Source organism: Serinus canaria, chromosome 25 (assembly GCF_022539315.1).
Source record: "Serinus canaria isolate serCan28SL12 chromosome 25, serCan2020, whole genome shotgun sequence".
NCBI lineage: Eukaryota > Metazoa > Chordata > Aves > Passeriformes > Fringillidae > Serinus > Serinus canaria.
In genome coordinates this window covers 11765872-11784260 of record NC_066338.1, presented here as the reverse complement: position 1 = coordinate 11784260, position 18389 = coordinate 11765872, and the positions used below count along the sequence as shown (strand labels likewise).

The following is an 18389-nucleotide window of genomic DNA, read 5'->3' as shown; positions in this document are numbered from 1 at the left end:
TTTTGAGCTGGTTTGAGCTGCTTTGGGTTCGTGCTGCTGTTGGTTCCCGCAGCCCCCAGCCCTGCCCCGCGACCCCTCCCCAGTATTTATTTGTGAATGTGGTACCAGATGGGAGTGCCAAACCCCCCCCAGCCAGGGGCAGTGCCAGGTCCCAGCCCCCCCCCCCACCCCAGGGTCCAACTTCCCTCTGTTGCCTCCCCCCTTTTTCAATAAATGTCCTGTGACGCCCCCGGGGTATCCCTGTCTCTCCTCCTGGTCCCACCGGCAGACAGATCCCACACTCTGGGTCTCTGGATCCCACATCTCAGATTCTGCACCCCGGATTCTGCACTCCCAATCCCACACCTCGGATTCTGCACCCCAGATCCTACAGTTTGAATCCCACACTCCAGATTCCCAAACCCCGGATTACACACCCCAAATCCCACGCTCCAGATCCCACACCCCAGATTCCCACACCCAAATCCCACACTTTGGATTTTGCACCTCACATCCTAGAGTCTGAATCCCACACCCCAGATTCCCACACCCAAATCCCACACTTTGGATTCTGCACCTCACATCCTACAGTCTGAATCCCACACCCCAGATTCCCACACCCTGGATTGTGCACCCCAAATCCCACGCTCCAGATCCCACACCCCGGATTCTGCTCCCTAAATCCCACACCTCAGATTCTGCAGCCCAAATCCCACACCTCGGATTCTGCACCCCAAATCCTACAGTCTAAATCCCACACCCCATATTCCCACACCCTGGATTGTGCACCCCAAATCCCACACTCCAGATCCCACACCCTGGATTCTGCTCCCTAAATACCACACCCCAGATTCTGCACCCCAATTCCTACAGTCTGAATCCCACACCCCGGATTCTGCACCCCACACTTTCACACCCCAAATCCCACACTCCATATCCCAAACCCTGGATTCTGCACCCCAAATCCCACACTCCAGATCCCACATCCCAAATCCCACATTCTGGATCCCATAGCCTGGATCCATCCCGCTAGATCCCACACCCCATATTCCCACACCCCGGATTACACACCCCAAATCCCACGCTCCAGATCCCACACCCCAGATTCTGCTCCCCAAATCCCACACCTCAGATGCTGCACCCCACATCCTACAGTCTGAATCCCACACCCCAGATTCCCACACCCTGGATTCCACACCCCAGATCTTTCACCCCGGATTCTGCACCCCAAATCCTACATCTCGGATTCTGCACCCCAGACCCCACACCCCGGATTTTTCACCCCAAATTCTGCACCCCAAATCCCACACTCCAAATCTTACACCCCAGATCCTTCCCTCTGGATCCCACAGCCCAAATCCCACATTCCAGATCCTACAGCCTGGATCCCTCCCTCTGGATCCCAAACCCCAGATTCCCACACCCCGGATTACACACCCCAAATCCCACGCTCCAGATCCCAAACCCTGGATTCTGCACCCCAAATCCTACAGCCTGGATCCCTCCCTCTGGATCCCAAACCCCATATTCCCACACCCCGGATTACACACCCCAGATCCCACACCACAGATTCCCACACCCCGGATTACACACCCCAAATCCCACGCTCCAGATCCCACACCCTGGATTCTGCACCCCAAATCCCACACCTCGGATCCCGCACCCTAAATCCCTGCACCCTAAATCCCTGCACCCTAAATCCCACACCCGAGATTCCACACTCCAGATCCCACATCCCGGATCCTTCCCCCTAAATCCCACCCCCCGAATCCCGGATCCCACACCCCAAATCCCCACACCCCGGATCCCTCTCCCGGATCCTGCCCCCCTCATCCCCTCCCCCGCCGTTGCGCAAGGGGCCGGGGGCGAGGGCGGCAGCGGGGCTGGCACATCCCGCGTGGGAAGCGGGTGGTGGCTCCGAGGTGACCGCGGGTGACTGTGGGGTGACTGTGGGGTGACCGTGGGGCAGGGAGGGCAGCGTGGGGCCGGGGCTTTTGGGCTTTGCCCCAGCTCTCAGCATGAGACCCCATCCAGGCTGGGGAGGGGAGCCGGGGGCACCCGCGGGTTTGTTCTGTGGCTTCATTAATTATCGGGCTGGCCGATAATTGCCCTGCATGGGATGGCGTTAATTAGCCGAGGACGCCGGGGCTGAGCTGGGGGGGTGCGGAGAGGGTGGGGGTGCAGGACTGCCCTTCCTCGAGCTTTGGGGTGCCGCTGCCCCCCGTTCCCTGCCCAGCTGGGCTCCCCCAGACCGGGCCGGGACCCCTCGGAGGCAGTGCCCCCTTCCCGAGCGGCCGTGGGGCAGGTGGGGAGCACCGCCCCACCGAGCGCTGATGGGGGGATGGAGAAGGGAGCCAGGCCTCAGCGTTGGCTTCACCCCCACGCCCGGGCTGTGATCGCGCACCCCGGGAGCTCGTCCAGGAGCAGCAAGGGTGGAATTACACCTTCCCTGGGGAGGAGGAGGAGAAGGAGGAGGGGGAGGAAGGCTCCGGTATCTCCAGGTGGACACTTGGCAGGCGCCCATCACCCCTGGCGCGGTTCCCAGGGCGCTGCCAGGGCCGTATCCCGCCTCTCTCGAGGGTCCTGGCCCCCTCCCCACTTCACCCCCGCGGCCCCGGAGACCCCGGGAGCGCCGGGCCGGGAGCCGCCGGTAATGGAATCCAGCCGTGCCCCCCGCTCCGACGGCTTCCCCCCGCTGGAGGAATATCCGCTTTCCCCGGGAGCCCTGGGGACGGCTCCGGTTCGCCTCGGCCTGGGGGGATCCCTGGGGGGGCTCCGGGACCCCGAGAAATGGGGGGGGGCAGGGCTGGATGGGGAGGGGGCTGGGGCTGCCTGCGCTCCCCCCCAGCGGCCCGGGGGTCCCGTTCCGCCACTCCGGGTGCCGGGGGGCTCCGGAGGGGCAGCGGCGGGAGGCGCCCCCTCCCCGGAGCTCGGCTGCTCTCGCAACAAAAGCGAATTCCTCTGCGCGGAGCTGGGGAGGGGGGCTGGGCCAGAGGGGCAGTGAGTAACCCCAAAACCGCTCTGGGGGCTGCGCCCCCCTCCCGCGGCTCCGCCTGGGTGGTGTCGAGGTCCCCGGCGCCTCTAATCCGGCACTAATCCTCCCCGGTGACCCCGGCGGCCCCGCTGCTCCCCCGGGCTGGGGAGGGGGCCGGGCTGGCCCCTCGCCTTTCATCTGCGGAGACAAAGCGGGGAATGAATGCGCGACCCTGGGGGACCCTGGCCCCTCACCCCGCAATTTTTCCCTGCATTTTCTGGAAGCAGAGTTTGGGCTGGGTGTGGGGGAACCGCGTCACATCCCCCTCCCCGCTCCGTGCCGGGAGGGAGCGGGGGGGCTTCGAGCGGGGGGGGGGGGGTGCACTGGGCTCTGCCCTGCCGGGATGTCCCTGCAGGGACAGGGGGACAGGACAGAGATGTCCTTGCAGGGCACAGGGGGACAGGACAGGCTTGGGGGGGTCACCCAGCCCCGGTGATGCTGGGGATGGGGTAGAGGAGGGAAGCTGAGCTGGAGGAACAACCCCCCCAGACACATCCAGCGTGACCCCAGCCGAGCTCTGCCCCCCAAGGGCTGGGGTCACCCCCCAGTGACCCCCCCCACCCCCCGGGCCGGCCGCTGCCCAGCTCGGAGCCCACCCTGGCTGGTCCAGGCTGGCTGCTCGGCATCCCCCCACCCAAAAAATGTCCTGACTGACCGAGGAGCTGGGGACAGGGAGGTGCCAGCCCCAGGGGGGGTCTCTCAGCTGTCCTGCTCTCCAGAGGGGTCTCTGGGTGTGTGACAAGCTTGGGGACTCTGCCCGGTGCCTGGCACGGCTGGGGCACCACGCAGCCATCGTGCCACATGCCCGGGTGGGCTCTGGCACATGGCACAGGGTCCCAGCACCCAGCGTGGCAGGAGGGGACCCTCCTCTCGGGAGTGTCACCGGGGTGTCCCCACGGCTCAGGGCAGCAGGGACGCTGCCGCCTGGGTGGCTCAGCGAGGCGTGGCGAGCCCCGGGGGACAGGGACTGTCACCAACCGCACTCAGCCCGGCGGGCCGGGGGCTGGGCAGGAGCTCCCCCCTTCCCCCCCACTCCCCTCGGCTGGCGGCCGGCCAGCATTGTTCTCCTCGCCTCCTCCTCCTCCTCCTCCTCTCCCCCTCCAGCTGCAGCTGGCGCCGCAGCTTTCCTGGGCTCCAGGGGAGGGGGAGCCTCCAACGCCAGCCCCACAGAGCCCCCCGGCCTGGGCTGCCCTGGGCAGGGCTGGGGGGTTCCACCCCCATCCCGCTGTGGAGGGGAGTCTGGTCCAGCATGAGGAGAGGGCAGGGGGCTTTGGGATGCAGCTGGCCCCCCAGTAGGGTATTTTTTGGGGGGCTCTCCCTTAGCAGCTCAGTAGCCCAGCCATGGCTGGAATCTCCAATGGGGTGAGTGCAGGGCTGAAAAGGGGGGGGATTGAAGGAATTTGGGGGGAGTCTGCGTCTACTGTGGGGTCTGCAGGGATGCTGAGATGATGAGAGGGCCCAGGAGGGTAACTGGAAACGGGCTCTGGAAGTGACAGGGACACGGACTGGGACTGGGGGTGTGCATGGGGTCAAGACTGAGTCCAGACAGGGGAGAAGAGCAGAGGGACAACAGGGGGGAAGCAGGGCTGGCAAAGGGGGGAAAGGGAGTGGGACAGACCCCTCCCTACCCAGGCTTCTGCTCCCCTGCTGGAGCAGGAGGAGTTGGGAGAGGGCACGGGCAGGGACAGGCAGGACCCAGCAGCTCCCGGTTGGGTAAGGATGGGGAAACTGAGGCACACCCGGGATCAAAGCGGGGCAGAGTCACTGCCCCGGGGCTCCTGCTGCCCCACACTCAACCCCACACCCTGCCCCACACCCTGCCTGCCCCACACTCTGTCCCAGGCTCAACCCCACACACCGAGTTGGGATTCGCGTTTAATGCCAAGTACAAAGTCACCGCCCACCCCTCCCCCAAAAAACAAAACAAAAAAAAGAAAAACTTCTAAAATTCTTCCAAAAATAAATTAAAGGGAAGGGACGGGTCCCCCCCAACCCCTCCTGTCCTGTGCAAAGAGAAAAGAGCCACCCCCTCTGCATCCCAGGCCTGAGCCAGGCTCCAGTAAGGAAAGAAACGGGCAAAGCAAGGAGCTGGGGGCCCGGGCAGCAGGTCCCCAGGGTGGGGCTGGGACTGGGGCATCCCCAACGGGGGTGGGTACTTCCCCTCCTCCCCACACTGCCTCCAGCACAAGCTTGGCCCCACCACACCACAGCAGATGGGGAAACTGAGGCAGGGGCACGGGGTACGCCCTGCTCCTCTCCAGCAGCGGCAGCTGGAGCCCGCCCTGTGCCCCCCGGGGCTGGAGGCAGGGCAGGGGGCTGTGCCGGCAGGGCAGGGGGCTCCGCCGGCTCCCGAGGGGGCGGGGGAGGTGAGGTGCTGTCGGAAAGGCGACCTATGTACATCCCTGAAGGTGGCAGCCCCTCCCCACCGCCTGGCCCGGCCCTGCCCCGCCTGCGCCCGGGCGGCTCCGGGCCCCACCCCGCTACGAGGTCTGGCACTGCACATGCTGCCTCATCCCGTCCTCGAAGTCATCCTCGTGATAGGCTTCCCCGGTGTAGGGCCGCCGGCCCGGCCCGCCGTGAGCCGTGTAATCGCTGAGCTCCACCTCCTCCGTGTCCTCCGTGGCCATCACCTCCTCCTGCGGTGGGAAGAAGGCCTGCAGCTGCCGCAGGCGCTCCGTGGGGAGCCAGCCCGGCTCGGGGAACTTCACCTGGGAGCACACAGCAACGTCAGACAGCTCGGCAAGGCCAGAGGTGTGAGATGTCAAGTCCCAGCACCCTGCTCTAGCTCACCTCGAACTGCAGGATGAGCTTTCCTTTCTGAAAAGGGCTCCTGTAGACAGGCATGCCCTCGTTGGGGATGCACTTCAGGTCCCCAGGCCGGATCACGTCACCTGAGAGACAGAGATGAGGGTCACCCTGCTGTGCTGGCAGCTCCTGGTGTGATATATTGGTCTCTTCGAGCCGGGTCTTAAAAGCTCTTGGAGATTTGTATCACACCTAAGATAGCTCAGCTACCTTAGAAGGAGTAAAATCACCAGAATGGCTTCTGTGGTAGTGTTGGAAACAGAAAAGTTCTAATAAAAGGCAAAATAACAAAACTTCCTCCAGAGAAAAACGGAGCCAGGTGCAAGAGGTTCTAAAACACCTCACAAAAGCGATTAGCTCCTTTGTTCTCTTCTTTTTCTAGTAAATTGCTCAGGCAGAACTTTTTAGCTCCTGTCCAATTGGCCATCCTTAGCTCCTTTGTTCTCTTCTTTTTTCTAGTAAATTGCTCAGGCAGAACTTTTTAGCTCCTGTCCAATTGGCCATCCTAAAGTTTGAGGTGAAGTCTCACACCTCTTACGAGGTCTTTTTTACCCAACTGAGGAGATAAACTTCCGGGCTTTTTTCCTTTTTAAGGAAACAAAGGACAGTTTTGTCACTCCATCAACAAGGGGCACATCCCTATTGTGGTGTGCCACTCCCAGGTGCTGAGTGCCCCTCACCTGGCGGGGAAGACACGAGCAGGGTGCGGTTGTCCAGGGTGTGGATCACCTGCCTGCACCCACACAGGGCGTCTGCCAGGCTGATCTCCCTCCTGACAATCAGGTCATCACCGCTGCGCCGGAAAACAGGATGTTCCTTCTGATCCAGGACAATGATGATGTCCCCGGGCTCCAGGCCAGGCACCTGGTCCCCTTCCTCGTGGAAGGTGATTTTCTGCCCATCCTTCATGCCTGCGAGGAGGGTGGAGGAGGCTCAGAGCCCGTGGGCACTTTGGGGTGACCCCATCTGTGTTCAGCCCCGGCTCACCTTTATCCAGGTGCACGCTGAGGATTTTCTTCTCCCGCACCACCTTGCGGCCGTTGCAGGTGAGGCAGCAGTCCCGGGGCCGGATCCACTCGCCCTGGCCCTGGCACTGCGAGCACACGGTCTGGATCTGCTGGATCATGCTGGGCCCCAGCTGGTGGATGCGAACCTCCATGCCCGAGCCGTGGCACTTGGGGCACCTTCTCTGGGCGCCCTCCCGCACCCCGCAGCCTGTGCAGAGGGGGGCAGGGGGTCAGACACTGGGGCAGGGGGTGCTGGGGCGGCCCTTCAGCCCCTCACTCACCTCCACACTTGCGGCAGATGATGTTCTTCTGCAGGGACAGCTTCCGTGTGGAGCCGTTGTACAGATCCTCCAGCGACACCGAGAGCTGGTGCACCACCGTCTTCCCTGGGCACGGGGGAGAGCCTGGCTCAGCGCCAGCCTTGTGCCACCCCCCTGCCACGGCCAGACAGGCGCTGGACACCGCTCCTGCTCCTTCCTCAAGGACAGGGCAGGGACACGGACAGGGACAGTTTCACTCCAAGCCTGGATGCTGCCCTGAGGCAGTGCCGGGTCCCCAGCGTGGGCAGGGCACGGCTCCCACCCCAGGGCTCTCAGCCACCCCCAGCTGCTCCAGCTGGAGCGGCTGGGATGACTCCCTCGGCTTCCCAATTGCCCTGCAATTAACTCCTGCCATCTCAGCAAGAAGCTGGCGAGTCACCGTGTCCCTGTGACCCAGGCCCAAGTCACCGGGCTGGCCCCGCGTCCTGCTGCCACCCCGGGGCTGCTCCGGTGACTCAGCCCAGCCCCGGGGATGGGGACGGCGGGGGGGGAAAGCCGGGACAGGGACAGGGAAGGGCCCTTTGAAGAGAGGCAGGTGGAGAAAGTAATGAGGGTGGTGAGGAGCTGCAGCGGGCTGTGCCGCAGGGGCAGAGACAGCCTGGGGAGCCTGGCTGGATCCCCCGAGCCAGTGCCACGCTGGGCACCAGCCTCCTCTCATGCCAAGGTCCCAGCTAGGCTGTCACCCCTGAGCCAGTTCTGTGCTGGGCACCAGCACTGACACCCAGGGTGCCAGCAGGTCTGTGACCCCCTGAGCCAATGTCACACTGCATTTGGGTGCCAGCCCTCTCCCAGCACACTTCCCAGCAGTCCTTGTCCTCCAAACCAGTGCTGTGCTGGGCACCAGCCCCCTCCCACCAAGAGGTCCCAGCAGGTTTGTCACCTTCTGTCCCTTTCTCACAGTGCTGGGCACCAGCCCCCTCCCACCAAAAGGTCCCAGCAGGTTTGTCACCTCCTGTCACCTCCTCACAGTGCTGGGCACCAACCCCCTCCCACCAAGAGGTCCCAGCACATTTGTCACCTCCTCATGGTGCTGAGAACCAGCTGCCTCCCACCAAGAGGTGCCAGCAGGGTTGTCACCTCCTGAGTGTCCATCATGCTGAGCACCAGCCCCTTCCCACCAAGAAGTCCCATTAGGTCTGTCACCTCCTCCCCATGCTGGGCACCAAACCCCTCCCACCAAGAGGTGCCAGCAGGGTTGTCACCTCCTGAGCGACCACACACTGGGCACCAAACCCCTCCCACCAAGAGGTGCCAGCAGGGTTGTCACCTCCTGAGCGACCACCACACTGGGCACTAGCCCCCTCCCACCCACCCCGGGGTCATGGCGAGTCCCTCATCCCCGAGTCCCTCACCCCCTCACCTCTCCTGTCTGCCCGGCCACGCATCCTCACTCCTCCTCCGAAGAAGAGGTCGAAGATGTCCATGGGGGAGCCGAAGCCGCCGCCTCCGCCGCGGCCCCCCAGGCCTCCCTCCTTCATGGCCCGCTCGCCGCCGCGGTCGTACAGCGCCCGTTTGTGGGCGTCCGACAGCACCTCGTAGGCCTGGGAGATCTGCTTGAACTGGGGAGGGGAGAGGGGGCTCAGCTGGGCCAGGGGGTCCTGGGAAGGGCTGGGGGAGCCGCACGTACCCGCTCGCCCTCGCTGGGGTTCTTGTCGGGGTGGTAGCGCAGTGCCAGGCGCCGGTATGCCCGCTTGATCTCGTCCAGGCTGGCGCCCGGCCGCACGCCCAGCAGGTCGTAATAGCCCGTCTCCTTCACCATCTTCCCGGCTGCTGTGACGTGCTGGGACAGGACACAGCTGTGAGCCTGGCACTGCCACCCAGCCTGAGCTCTGTGTGACCTCCCCAAAACCCCGCTGAGCCCTGCTGACCCCTGCACAGCCGTGCCTCAGTTTCCCCGCAGTGGGACGGGGGGGTGACAACAACGCGACAGCCACTCGGGGCTCCTGCATGTGTGGGGGTGGTCCCAAAGCCCCGTCCCCCCTAAAGGTTTTGATCCCTGCTCTACCCCTGCACAGCCCTGCCTCAGTTTCCCCGCAGTGGGACAGGGGGTGGTGACAACAACCCCACAAAGGGCTCCTGCAAGTGCACCCCAAGTCCTGTCCCCACAAAAGGTTTTGATCCCTGTTGTCCCTCATGCACAGCCCTGCCTCAGGTGTCCCCCCCCGCAGCAGCATCCCGCAGCCATCAGGGATGTCCGAACCGGTGCCACCGGGGACAGCCAGGCACAGCACGGGGGTCCGGCAAGGAGGGGGTGGACTCGGGGTGCCCCCCCGGGCCATGTGCCACAGCCGATAAGCCCCGCGTGGGGTGGGGAAACGTTTATCTTGTGTCACGGGGGACGCGGGGAGCGCCCGGGACCGACGCACGGGTAAATAACCCCCGCTTCCCACTCCGCACCGGCTCCCCGGGACCGCAGCCGGGTCCGTCCCCCGGGGAGCCCCGGGGCGGGTCCTGCCCGTCCGTCCAAGCCGCGATCCCCGCGGCTGGAGCGGGGATTGTCCCCCGGGACCCCCGGGGCCGAGGCTGGGGCCGGGACCCTGGGGCGGGGTCGGTCCAGCCCAGGAGCCCCGTGTGGGGCGGCTCGGTTCCGAGGGTCGCGCACCGGGGGTACCGGGGCTGTCGGGGCGGAGGTGACACGGTGACAGCCCGTTCACAGCCGCGGAGACACCAGCACCCCACACCGGAGCGGCGGAGCGGACCCGAACCCGGTGCTCCCGGAGGAGAAATCGCCTCAGAGCCCCCCCGAGCCCAGCAGGCCCTCAGGGCACCCCGAGGAGCCGCCTCAGGGCTGCGCGGGCCGGGCCCGCCGCTGACACGGGCGGGGCGGGGCGGGCCGGCTCCCGCCGGGGGTCGCGGGGGGGTTGGGGAGGGGCCGGGGGGGGTCCGGGGGTCGCGGCGGGGTCCCGGGGCCGCCCCCCCCCACTCACCGCCGCCGCCGCTCAGCCGCCGTCTCCGAACTCTCTGGAAGCCGCGGGCACGCCCCCCGCGCTGACCCCACCCCCTCCGCACCGCACGCCGCGCCCATTGGTGGAAACGCCCTCTTGTGCCCGCCCATCACCCCGCGGGCCCGGCGCTGATTGGGTGCAGGGGCAGTGCTTGCCCGCTCGGGAGGCGGGGCGCCACTTCGCCTTGCGATTGGCTGAGACAGCGTCAGGGCCGGGCCTCAGGGTAGACTCCTTGTTTCTCATTGGCTGGGAGACTGTGGCCAATCAGAGGGAAGAGCAGAGAATGAGGGTGCGGCGGGCGTCCGGCAGGGGGCGCGCGGCCCGCGCGGAGGGCGGGGCAGTGGGCGGGGCCATCCAGATGGGCGGGGCTAGGAGGGTGTGGCGCTATGGGTGGGGCAGTGGGCGTGGCAATGGGCGTGGTCTTTATGGGGGGGACACGGGGGTGACACTTGGGGGAGTTTAGGGGTACTGGGGTGGGGGCACCGGCAGTTCTGGGGGGCTCGGGGATCACAGGGGAGGTTCGAGGGGCTCCCGGGGGTTCCGGGGGTCCCGGATGGTCCCAGGGCGGTCCTGAGGAGGGTCCCGGGAGTCCCGGGGAGGAAGGAATCACGGGCACTCCTTCGGGGGTCCCGGGGGTCCCCTGGCCGTCCCAGGTTCCTTCATGGGGGGTCCCAGAGGGGTCACCGCACCTGTTGGGGGGTCCCAAAAGGGTGATGGGGGGGCCTGGGGAGCTCACAGAGAGGGTGGGGGTCCCTGGGGGGGGGGACTCTGCTCTCCCCCCGCCCGTGCCTTAGGGGTGCCCACGGAGCCTTTCTGGGCTCTGTGCCCGGTTGTGCTCCCCCTCCCCTAATGGGGTTTATTGCAGGAGGGGGGCCAAGAGTGGGGAGGGGTCTTAGGGCTGAACTGGGGGGGTCTGAACTGGGGAACCAGGGCCTGTCTGGGGGGGCTGGGGGCACAACTGGGGGCTGGGAGCTGGCCAGGGGGGCTGGGGTCTCTTCAGGGGCCAGGACTGGGGTCTGGGTTCTAAACAAGGGTCTGGGACCCTCCCATTCCCTTTGTCCCCACTCAGGGGGGCAGTGGGGGGGGTCAGGGTCTCTCCTCCAGCCCCCCCCCCCCAGGGCTGCTCAGGCATTCCTGGTGCCCCCCTGTGCCCCCAGCACGGCCTCAGGCTGGGCTGGGGTCACTGACCAGGGACCCCCTGAGGAGGAGGAGGAGGAGGAGGAGGAGGAGGAGGAGGAGGAGGAGGAGGAGGAGGAGGGGTGTTCCAGAGGTTCTGGTGGGCTCTGGGGGCGCTGGGACCCCCTGCCATCCCCTCCCCGAGCTCCAGCCCAGCCCTGCTTCCCCCCCCCCAGCCAGGTTTGGCCAGGCTGGGCCCCTCTGGATCCGGGGGGGCTGCAGGGCAGGCTCGGGGGGTCCTGCAGGGGATCAATCCCCCCCCCCCTACCCCGGGTGAAACCCAAGCCCTGCCGGCAGCTGCTGGGAGCCCTGGGCCAGCTGGGCCCGGAATCCCAGAGAATTCCAGCCAGAGGAGGTGCCCGGGGGCACTGGGAGAGGGGCAGGGGCTGGTACGGGCACCCTGAACTGGGAATGGGGGCTCTGAACTGGGAATGGGGTCCCTGAACTGGGAATGGGCTCCCTGAACTGGGAATGGGGGCTCTGAACTGGGAATGAGGCTCTGAACTGGGAATGGGGTCCCTGAACTGGGAATGGGTGCTCTGAACTGGGAATGGCATATTTAAATTGGGAATGGGGTTCCTGAACTGGGAATGAGGATTCTAAACTGAGAATGAGCTCCCCAAACTGGGAATGGGCTTCCTGAACTGGGAATGGGCTCCCTGAACTGGGAGTCGGGTTCTCTGAACTGGGAGAGGGGTCTCTAAACTGGGAATGGGCTCCCCAAACTGGGAATGGAGCCCCCAAACTGGGAATGGGGTCCCCAAAGTGGGAATAGGGTTCCCAAACTGGGAATGGGGTCTCCAAAGTGGGAATGGGGTCCCCAAAGTGGGGTTGAGCCCCCAGCCCCGCTGTGGGAGCTGTTGGGGACCAGGGGCTGGAGCCAAGGGCCCTTCCTGTCCCCTCCTGTCCCTTCCTGTCCCCTCCTGTCCCCTTCCAGCTGGATCTGGTGGCCAGCGGTGACTCAGGGCTGGCTGCTGTCACATCCTGTCCCCACCACGTGCCCCTGGCCTGGCACCGTGCCCCCCAAACCTCCCCTGGGCACCGGGACCGGGTTTAGCACAGGGCTCGGGGCACAGCCCGACTGTCCCCGTGCCACCTGTGCTTGTCCAGATGTGCTGAGTCACCTCCCCCAGCCTGGAGGGGGGGTGCAGAGGGGTGTCCCAAAATCAGGGAGGGGCTCTGGGGGGGCTTCTCCTCCCCCCACCCTCGGCTCATCCCCATCCTGGCTGTGGCTGGGTGAGAAGGGAAACTGAGGCACGGTGCTGGTGTGTGGGAGCTGGATGGGGTTTCACCCTTTCCCGCGTGCCCATGTGCCACACCCCATGTGCCACACCCCATGCCCGAGTGCCACACCCTATGTGCCACAGCCCATGTGCCACCCCCCATGTCCCACACCCCATGTCCCTCTGCCACACCCTGTGTGCCACACCCCATGTCCCTGTGATACCCCCCATGCCCCTGTGCCATACCCCGTGTCCCTGTGCCACCCCCCATGCCCCTGTGCCACACCCCATGCCCGAGTGCCACACCCCATGTGCCACACCCCCAGTGTCCCTGTGCCACCCCCAGTGTCCCTGTGCCACACCCCATATGCTTCTGTGCCACCCCAGTGTCCCTGTGCCACACCCAGAGTCCCTGTGCCACCCCCAGTGTCCCTGTGCCACACCCCATGTGCTCCTGTGCCACCCCAGTGTCCCTGTGCCACACCCAGAGTCCCTGTGCCACCCCCAGTGTCCCTGTGCCACACCCCCTCCCTGTGCCAACCCCATGTGCAACAGCCCGTGTGCTCCTTTGTCGCATCCCATGCTCGTGTGCCACACCCACGTGCCACACCCCGTGCTCCTATGCCACACCCCGTGCTCCTGTGCCACACCCATGTGCTCCTGTGCCACCCCCTGTGCCCGTGTGCCACACCTGTATCCCTGTGCCACCCCCATGTCCCTGTGCCACACTCGTGCTCCTGTGCCACACCTTGTGCCTGTGTGCCAATCCTGTATCCCTCTGTGCCACCCCCAGTGCCCCTGTGCCACCCCCCTTGCCCCTGTGCCCCACACGTGCCCCTGTGCCACCCCCAGTGCCCCTGTGCCACCCCCCTTGCCAACCTGTGCCCCCAGTGACCCGTGCCACCCCCAGTGCCACACGTGTGACCCATCCCCCTTGCCCCTGTGCCACCCCCGTGTCCCTGTGCCACCCCCAGTGCCCCTGTGCCATCCCCCGTGCCCCTGTGCCACCCCCCGTGTCCCTGTGCCACCCCCAGTGCCCCTGTGCCACAGCAGGGCAATCATCAGCCCAGGGATGGGGGAACGTGGCCCCAGGGGGAATTTGTGCCCCCAGGGATGGGAAACACCAACGGGGGGGGGCTGAATCGGCCTGGGAATGGGAGGGCACCCCCAGGGATTGGGGGCATCACCCAGGAATCGGGGGGCATTGCCCCAGAAATCGGGGGACATCACCCAGAAATCGGGATATATCAACCAGAAACTGGGGTGCATCACCCAGAAATCGGGGTGCATCACCCAGGAATGGGGGTGCATTTTCCCAAGGATTGGGGTGCAATGTCCCAGGAACTGCGGTGCATCACTCCGGGGGCTGCAGCACCCAGAAATCGGGGTGCAAAGTCCCAGAAATCGGGGTGCAATGTCCGAGGAATCAGTGTGCATCACTCCGGGGGCTGCATCACCCCAGGGACTGGGTTCATCACCCAGAAATCGGGGTGTATCTCCCAGAAATCGGAGTGCATGGCCCAGCAATCGGGGTGTAATGTCCTAGGGATTGGGGTGCATTGTCCCAAGGATCGGGGTGCATGGCCCAGGAATCAGTGCGCATCACTCCGGGGGCTGCAGCACCCCAGGGATTGGGTTCATCACCCAGAAATCGGGGTGTATCACCCAGAAATGGGGGTGTATCACCCAGAAATCGGGGTGCATCACCCAGAAATCGGGGTGTATCACCCCAGGAATCTGGGTGCAATGTCCCAGGAACTGCGGTGCATCACTCCAGGGGTGCATCACCCAGAAATCGGGGTGCAAAGTCCCAGAAATCGGGGTGCAATGTCCCAGAAATCGGGGTGCAATGTCCCAGGAATCAGTGCACATCACTACGGGGGCTGCAGGACTCCAGGGATTGCATTCATCACCCAGAAATAGCGGTGTATCACCCAGAAATCGGGGTGTATCACCCAGAAATGGGGGTGCATCACCCAGAAATGGGGGTGCATCACCCAGAAATGGCGGTGCATGGCCCAGAAATCGGAGTGCATGGCCCAGAAATCGGGGTGTAATGTCACAGGAATCAGTGCACATCACTCTGGGGGCTGCATCACCCCAGGGATTGGGTTCATCACCCAGAATTAGGGGTCCATCACCCAGAAGTCGGGGTGCAGTGTCCCAGAAATCGGGGTGTATCACCCCAGGAATCAGTGCGCATCACTACGGGGGCTGCAGCACACCAGGGATTGGGTTCATCACCCAGAAATCGGGGTGCATCACCCCAGGAATCGGGGTGCAAAGTCCCAGAAATCGGGGTGCATCACCCCAGGAATCGGGGTGCAATGTCCCAGGAACTGCGGTGCATCACTCCAGGGGTGCATCACCCAGAAATCGGGGTGCAAAGTCCCAGAAATCGGGGTGTATCACCCCCAGGAATCGGGGTGCATCACCCAGAAGTCGGGGTGCATCACCCAGAATTCGGGGTTCATCACCCAGAAGTCGGGGTGTATCACCCAGGAATCGGGGATCATCACCCAGAAATCGGGGTGTATCACCCAGAAGTCAGGGTGCATCACCCAGAAGTCGGGGTGCATGGCCCAGAAGTCGGGGTGCATGGCCCAGGATTCAGGGTGCGTCACCCAGAAGTCGGGGTGTATCACCCAGAAGTCGGGGTATATCACCCAGGAATCGGGGTGCATCACCTAGAAGTCGGGGTGCATCACCCAGAAGTCGGGGTGCATGGCCCAGAAGTCGGGGTGCACTGTGCGGGGCTCCAGCGCCCCTCCCGCCGCTGACGGACGGCCCCAGGCGCGCATTCCCGGCGCGGTTGCCCCCGGTCCCCGGCCCCGCTCCCCGGTCCCGCCCGGGGCTGGCAGCAGCTGCCGCCGAGCGGGAGCACGGCCGCGGCCACGGGGTCACGGCCCGGCAGCTGGGCGAGCCCCCCGAGCCCCCCGGAGCCGATTTTAGCTGCCGGGAGCTATTCCCGGCTGTGACCCGGGTGAGGGGCGGGCAGGGCGGGGACCGAGCCGCCGCCCGGAGCGTCCCCGGAGGTGCCACGGGAAGGGACGGTGCTCTGGGGAGCGGGGATGTCACCCTGGGGGGCACCCCCAGCCCTGCTCTGCTGTCCCGTGGCGATTTTGGGGTGCTGTCACTATAGGAGACGGGCGCACACGTTGCTGTTTATTTTTTGGAGTTTATTTTTTGACTCTAACATTTAGAGCTTTCCAAAAGTGACAGGGGATTGGAGGGTGACAGTGCCACCTCTCCGATGACACCGGACAAACCAGCAGACCATCAAGTTTCTCTTCTTCTGTAAAAGAATGCAAAACAATGAGTTGTTTACAGAAAGCGTGTGAGAAAGTTCGTTACAAGAATGTAAATACCAAAAAGCTCAGAAAATCCTAAAAAATCAGAGCAACAGGGTCCCTGTTATTGCAACTTCTTCGAGGCAGGTCTGATAATCTCTTGGGGGTCTATAACACACCCAAGACAGCTCAGCTACCCTTGGAGGCATAAAAATCAGCAGGATGGCTTCCCTTGCAATGTTGGAAACAAAAAAGTTTTAAAAAAAAGCAAAATAACAAACGGAAAAGCCGAGCTAAGTGTTAGAGGTTCTTGCTCTCAGTGAAACACCTTGCAAAATCCATTTATTTCTTTGTTCACGCCCTTTTCTAATTAATTGCCCAGACGAGACTTTTTGGCTTCTGTTTAATTAGCTGTCTTTAAATTAGAGATGAAGCTCCCGAAGCCCTACGAGGCGTCTTTTCGCTTAAATCGAAGAGAGAAACTTCTGAGCTCCTTTCAAATATTCAAATCTCAGCGCCGATTGGTTTGACCACAAAAACTCACTTCCTTTTCAAAGCAGGACGCTTTTTTGAAGGAACAAAGGATAATTTTATCACTCCATCAACAAGAAGAACCCTCTTACTATGTCCCCACCCTTGGCTCTGGTGGCCCCAGCGCATCCCCGTTTTGGGGAGGGGGAGCGGGGGCTGCCCTCGCCCCTCCCGCTGTATTTTTAGTCCTTTCCTTATAAGGTTCCCACGAATTTTGGGAGCTGAGAGCGGAATGAAGTCATGGCTGAGGTCATCCCGCCTTTCTCTCCCCCCTCGCGGTGCCGGAGCGGGCTCACCCCACAGGGAGCTTTTTGTGCGGGCTCCATTGAAATCCCCGGCCGGGCTGGGAGGAAACAAAACCCTGCCCTGGCTGGCGGGGGGCCAGGCTGCGGGGGCTCCAGGGGCTCTCCAAGCTCCAGCCCGGGCAACAATTGGCAGCTCCCCCCCGAGCTGCAGCCCCCAGGACCCCCCCTTTTGCACTCTGCTGTTTGCCCCTGGTGCTCCTGCCCGGGTGGGAGCGGGGTTTGAGTGCAGGGCACTCAGTGGTCCCCAAAATCTGCCAGTGTGCACCCAGTGGGTGCTGCCCGTGGGGCCTGAACGCCCTGCTTGGGTCTGATGGGATTTGGGGTCAGGGGAGAGAGCTGCAGCCCCAGGCAGAGTGGCCATGGGGTGACCTAGGCACCTGTGTGTACCCCAGGGTCATGTTTGGTCCTTCCAGGGTCACATTTGGTCCCCCCAGAGTCATGTTTGGTCCCTCCAGGGTCACGTTTGGTCCCCCCAGGGTCACATTTGGCCCCCCCAGGATCATATTTGGCCCCCCCAGGGTCACGTTTGGTCCCCCCAGGGTCACATTTGGCACCCCCAAGGTCACATTTGGACACCCCAGAGTCACATTTGGACACCCCAGAGTCACATTTGGCCCCCCAGGATCACGTTTGGTCCCCCCAGGGTCACGTTTGGTCCCCCCAGGGTCACGTTTGGCACCCCCAAGGTTACATTTGGACACCCCAGGGTCACATTTGGACACCCCAGAGTCACATTTGGCCTCCCCAGGATCACGTTTGGTCCCCCCAGGGTCACATTTGGCCCCCCAGGATCACGTTTGGTCCCCCCAGGGTCACATTTGTGGTCACACAGTGCTGGGGGACAACCCAGGTCCCACTGGGAACACTCCTGATCCCACTGAGGACATGCTTCATCCCATGAGGGACATCCTTCATCTCACTGGGGACAGGCTGGGTCACATCAGGGACACCCTCTGTCCTGTTGGGGACACCCTCTGTCCTGTTGGGGACACTCTGTATCCCACCAATGACACCTTTGGTCTTGTTGGGACACTCTGGATGCCTTTGGGGACACACTCAACTCCTTTGGGGACATTCTCGGTCCTGTTGAGGACACATTTGGTCCCTCCAGTGACACCCTTGCTCCTGTTGGGACACGCTCAATCCCTTTGGGGACTGGTCCTGTTGGGGACACTCTCAGTCCTGTTGGGCACATCTCAGTCCAATTGGGGACATTCTCAATCCCTTTGGGGACATTCTCAGTCCAATAGGGGACACATTCGGTCCCACCATGACACCCTTGCTCCTGCTGGGACACGCTCAATCCCTTTGGGGACACTCTCAGTCCTGTAGGGGACACTCAGTCCTGTTGGGGACATTCTCATCCCTTTGGGGACATTCTCAATCACTTTGGGGACATCTCAGTCCTGTAGGGGACACATTCAGTCCCACCATGACACCCTTGCTCCTGCTGGGACACACTCAATCCCTTTGGGGACACTCCTGGTCCTGTTGGAGACACTCTCGGTCCTGTTGGGGACATTTTGCCTCCTGTTGGGGACATTCTCATCCCTTTGGGGACATCTCAATCCTCCTGGGGACATTCTCAATCCCTTTGGGGACATCTCAATCCCTTTGGGGACACTCTCAGTCCTGTTGGGGACACTCTCAGTCCTGTTGGGGACATTTTCAGTCCTGTTGGGGACACTCTCAATCCCTTTGGAGACATCTCAGTCCTCTTGGGGACATTCTCAATCCCTTTGGGGATATTCTCAATCCCTTTGGGGACATTCTC

General features: G+C 63.5%; 1 protein-coding gene across 1 annotated transcript; it reads right to left on the bottom strand.

Annotated features, from left to right (window-relative positions):
- Positions 1 to 4875: 4875 nt before the first annotated feature.
- LOC103825375 (dnaJ homolog subfamily A member 1-like) lies at positions 4876 to 10190 on the bottom strand. Its single transcript, XM_050984742.1, has 8 exons — positions 10073 to 10190; positions 8773 to 8925; positions 8506 to 8704; positions 7107 to 7211; positions 6806 to 7033; positions 6499 to 6729; positions 5804 to 5904; positions 4876 to 5721 (listed from the first exon to the last, which is right to left on the bottom strand). The coding sequence occupies exons 2-8, from the start codon at positions 8902 to 8904 to the stop codon at positions 5494 to 5496; spliced, it is 1224 nt and encodes a 407-aa protein (XP_050840699.1). The 5' UTR covers positions 8905 to 8925; positions 10073 to 10190; the 3' UTR covers positions 4876 to 5493.
- Between the last annotated feature and the right edge of the window lie 8199 nt (positions 10191 to 18389).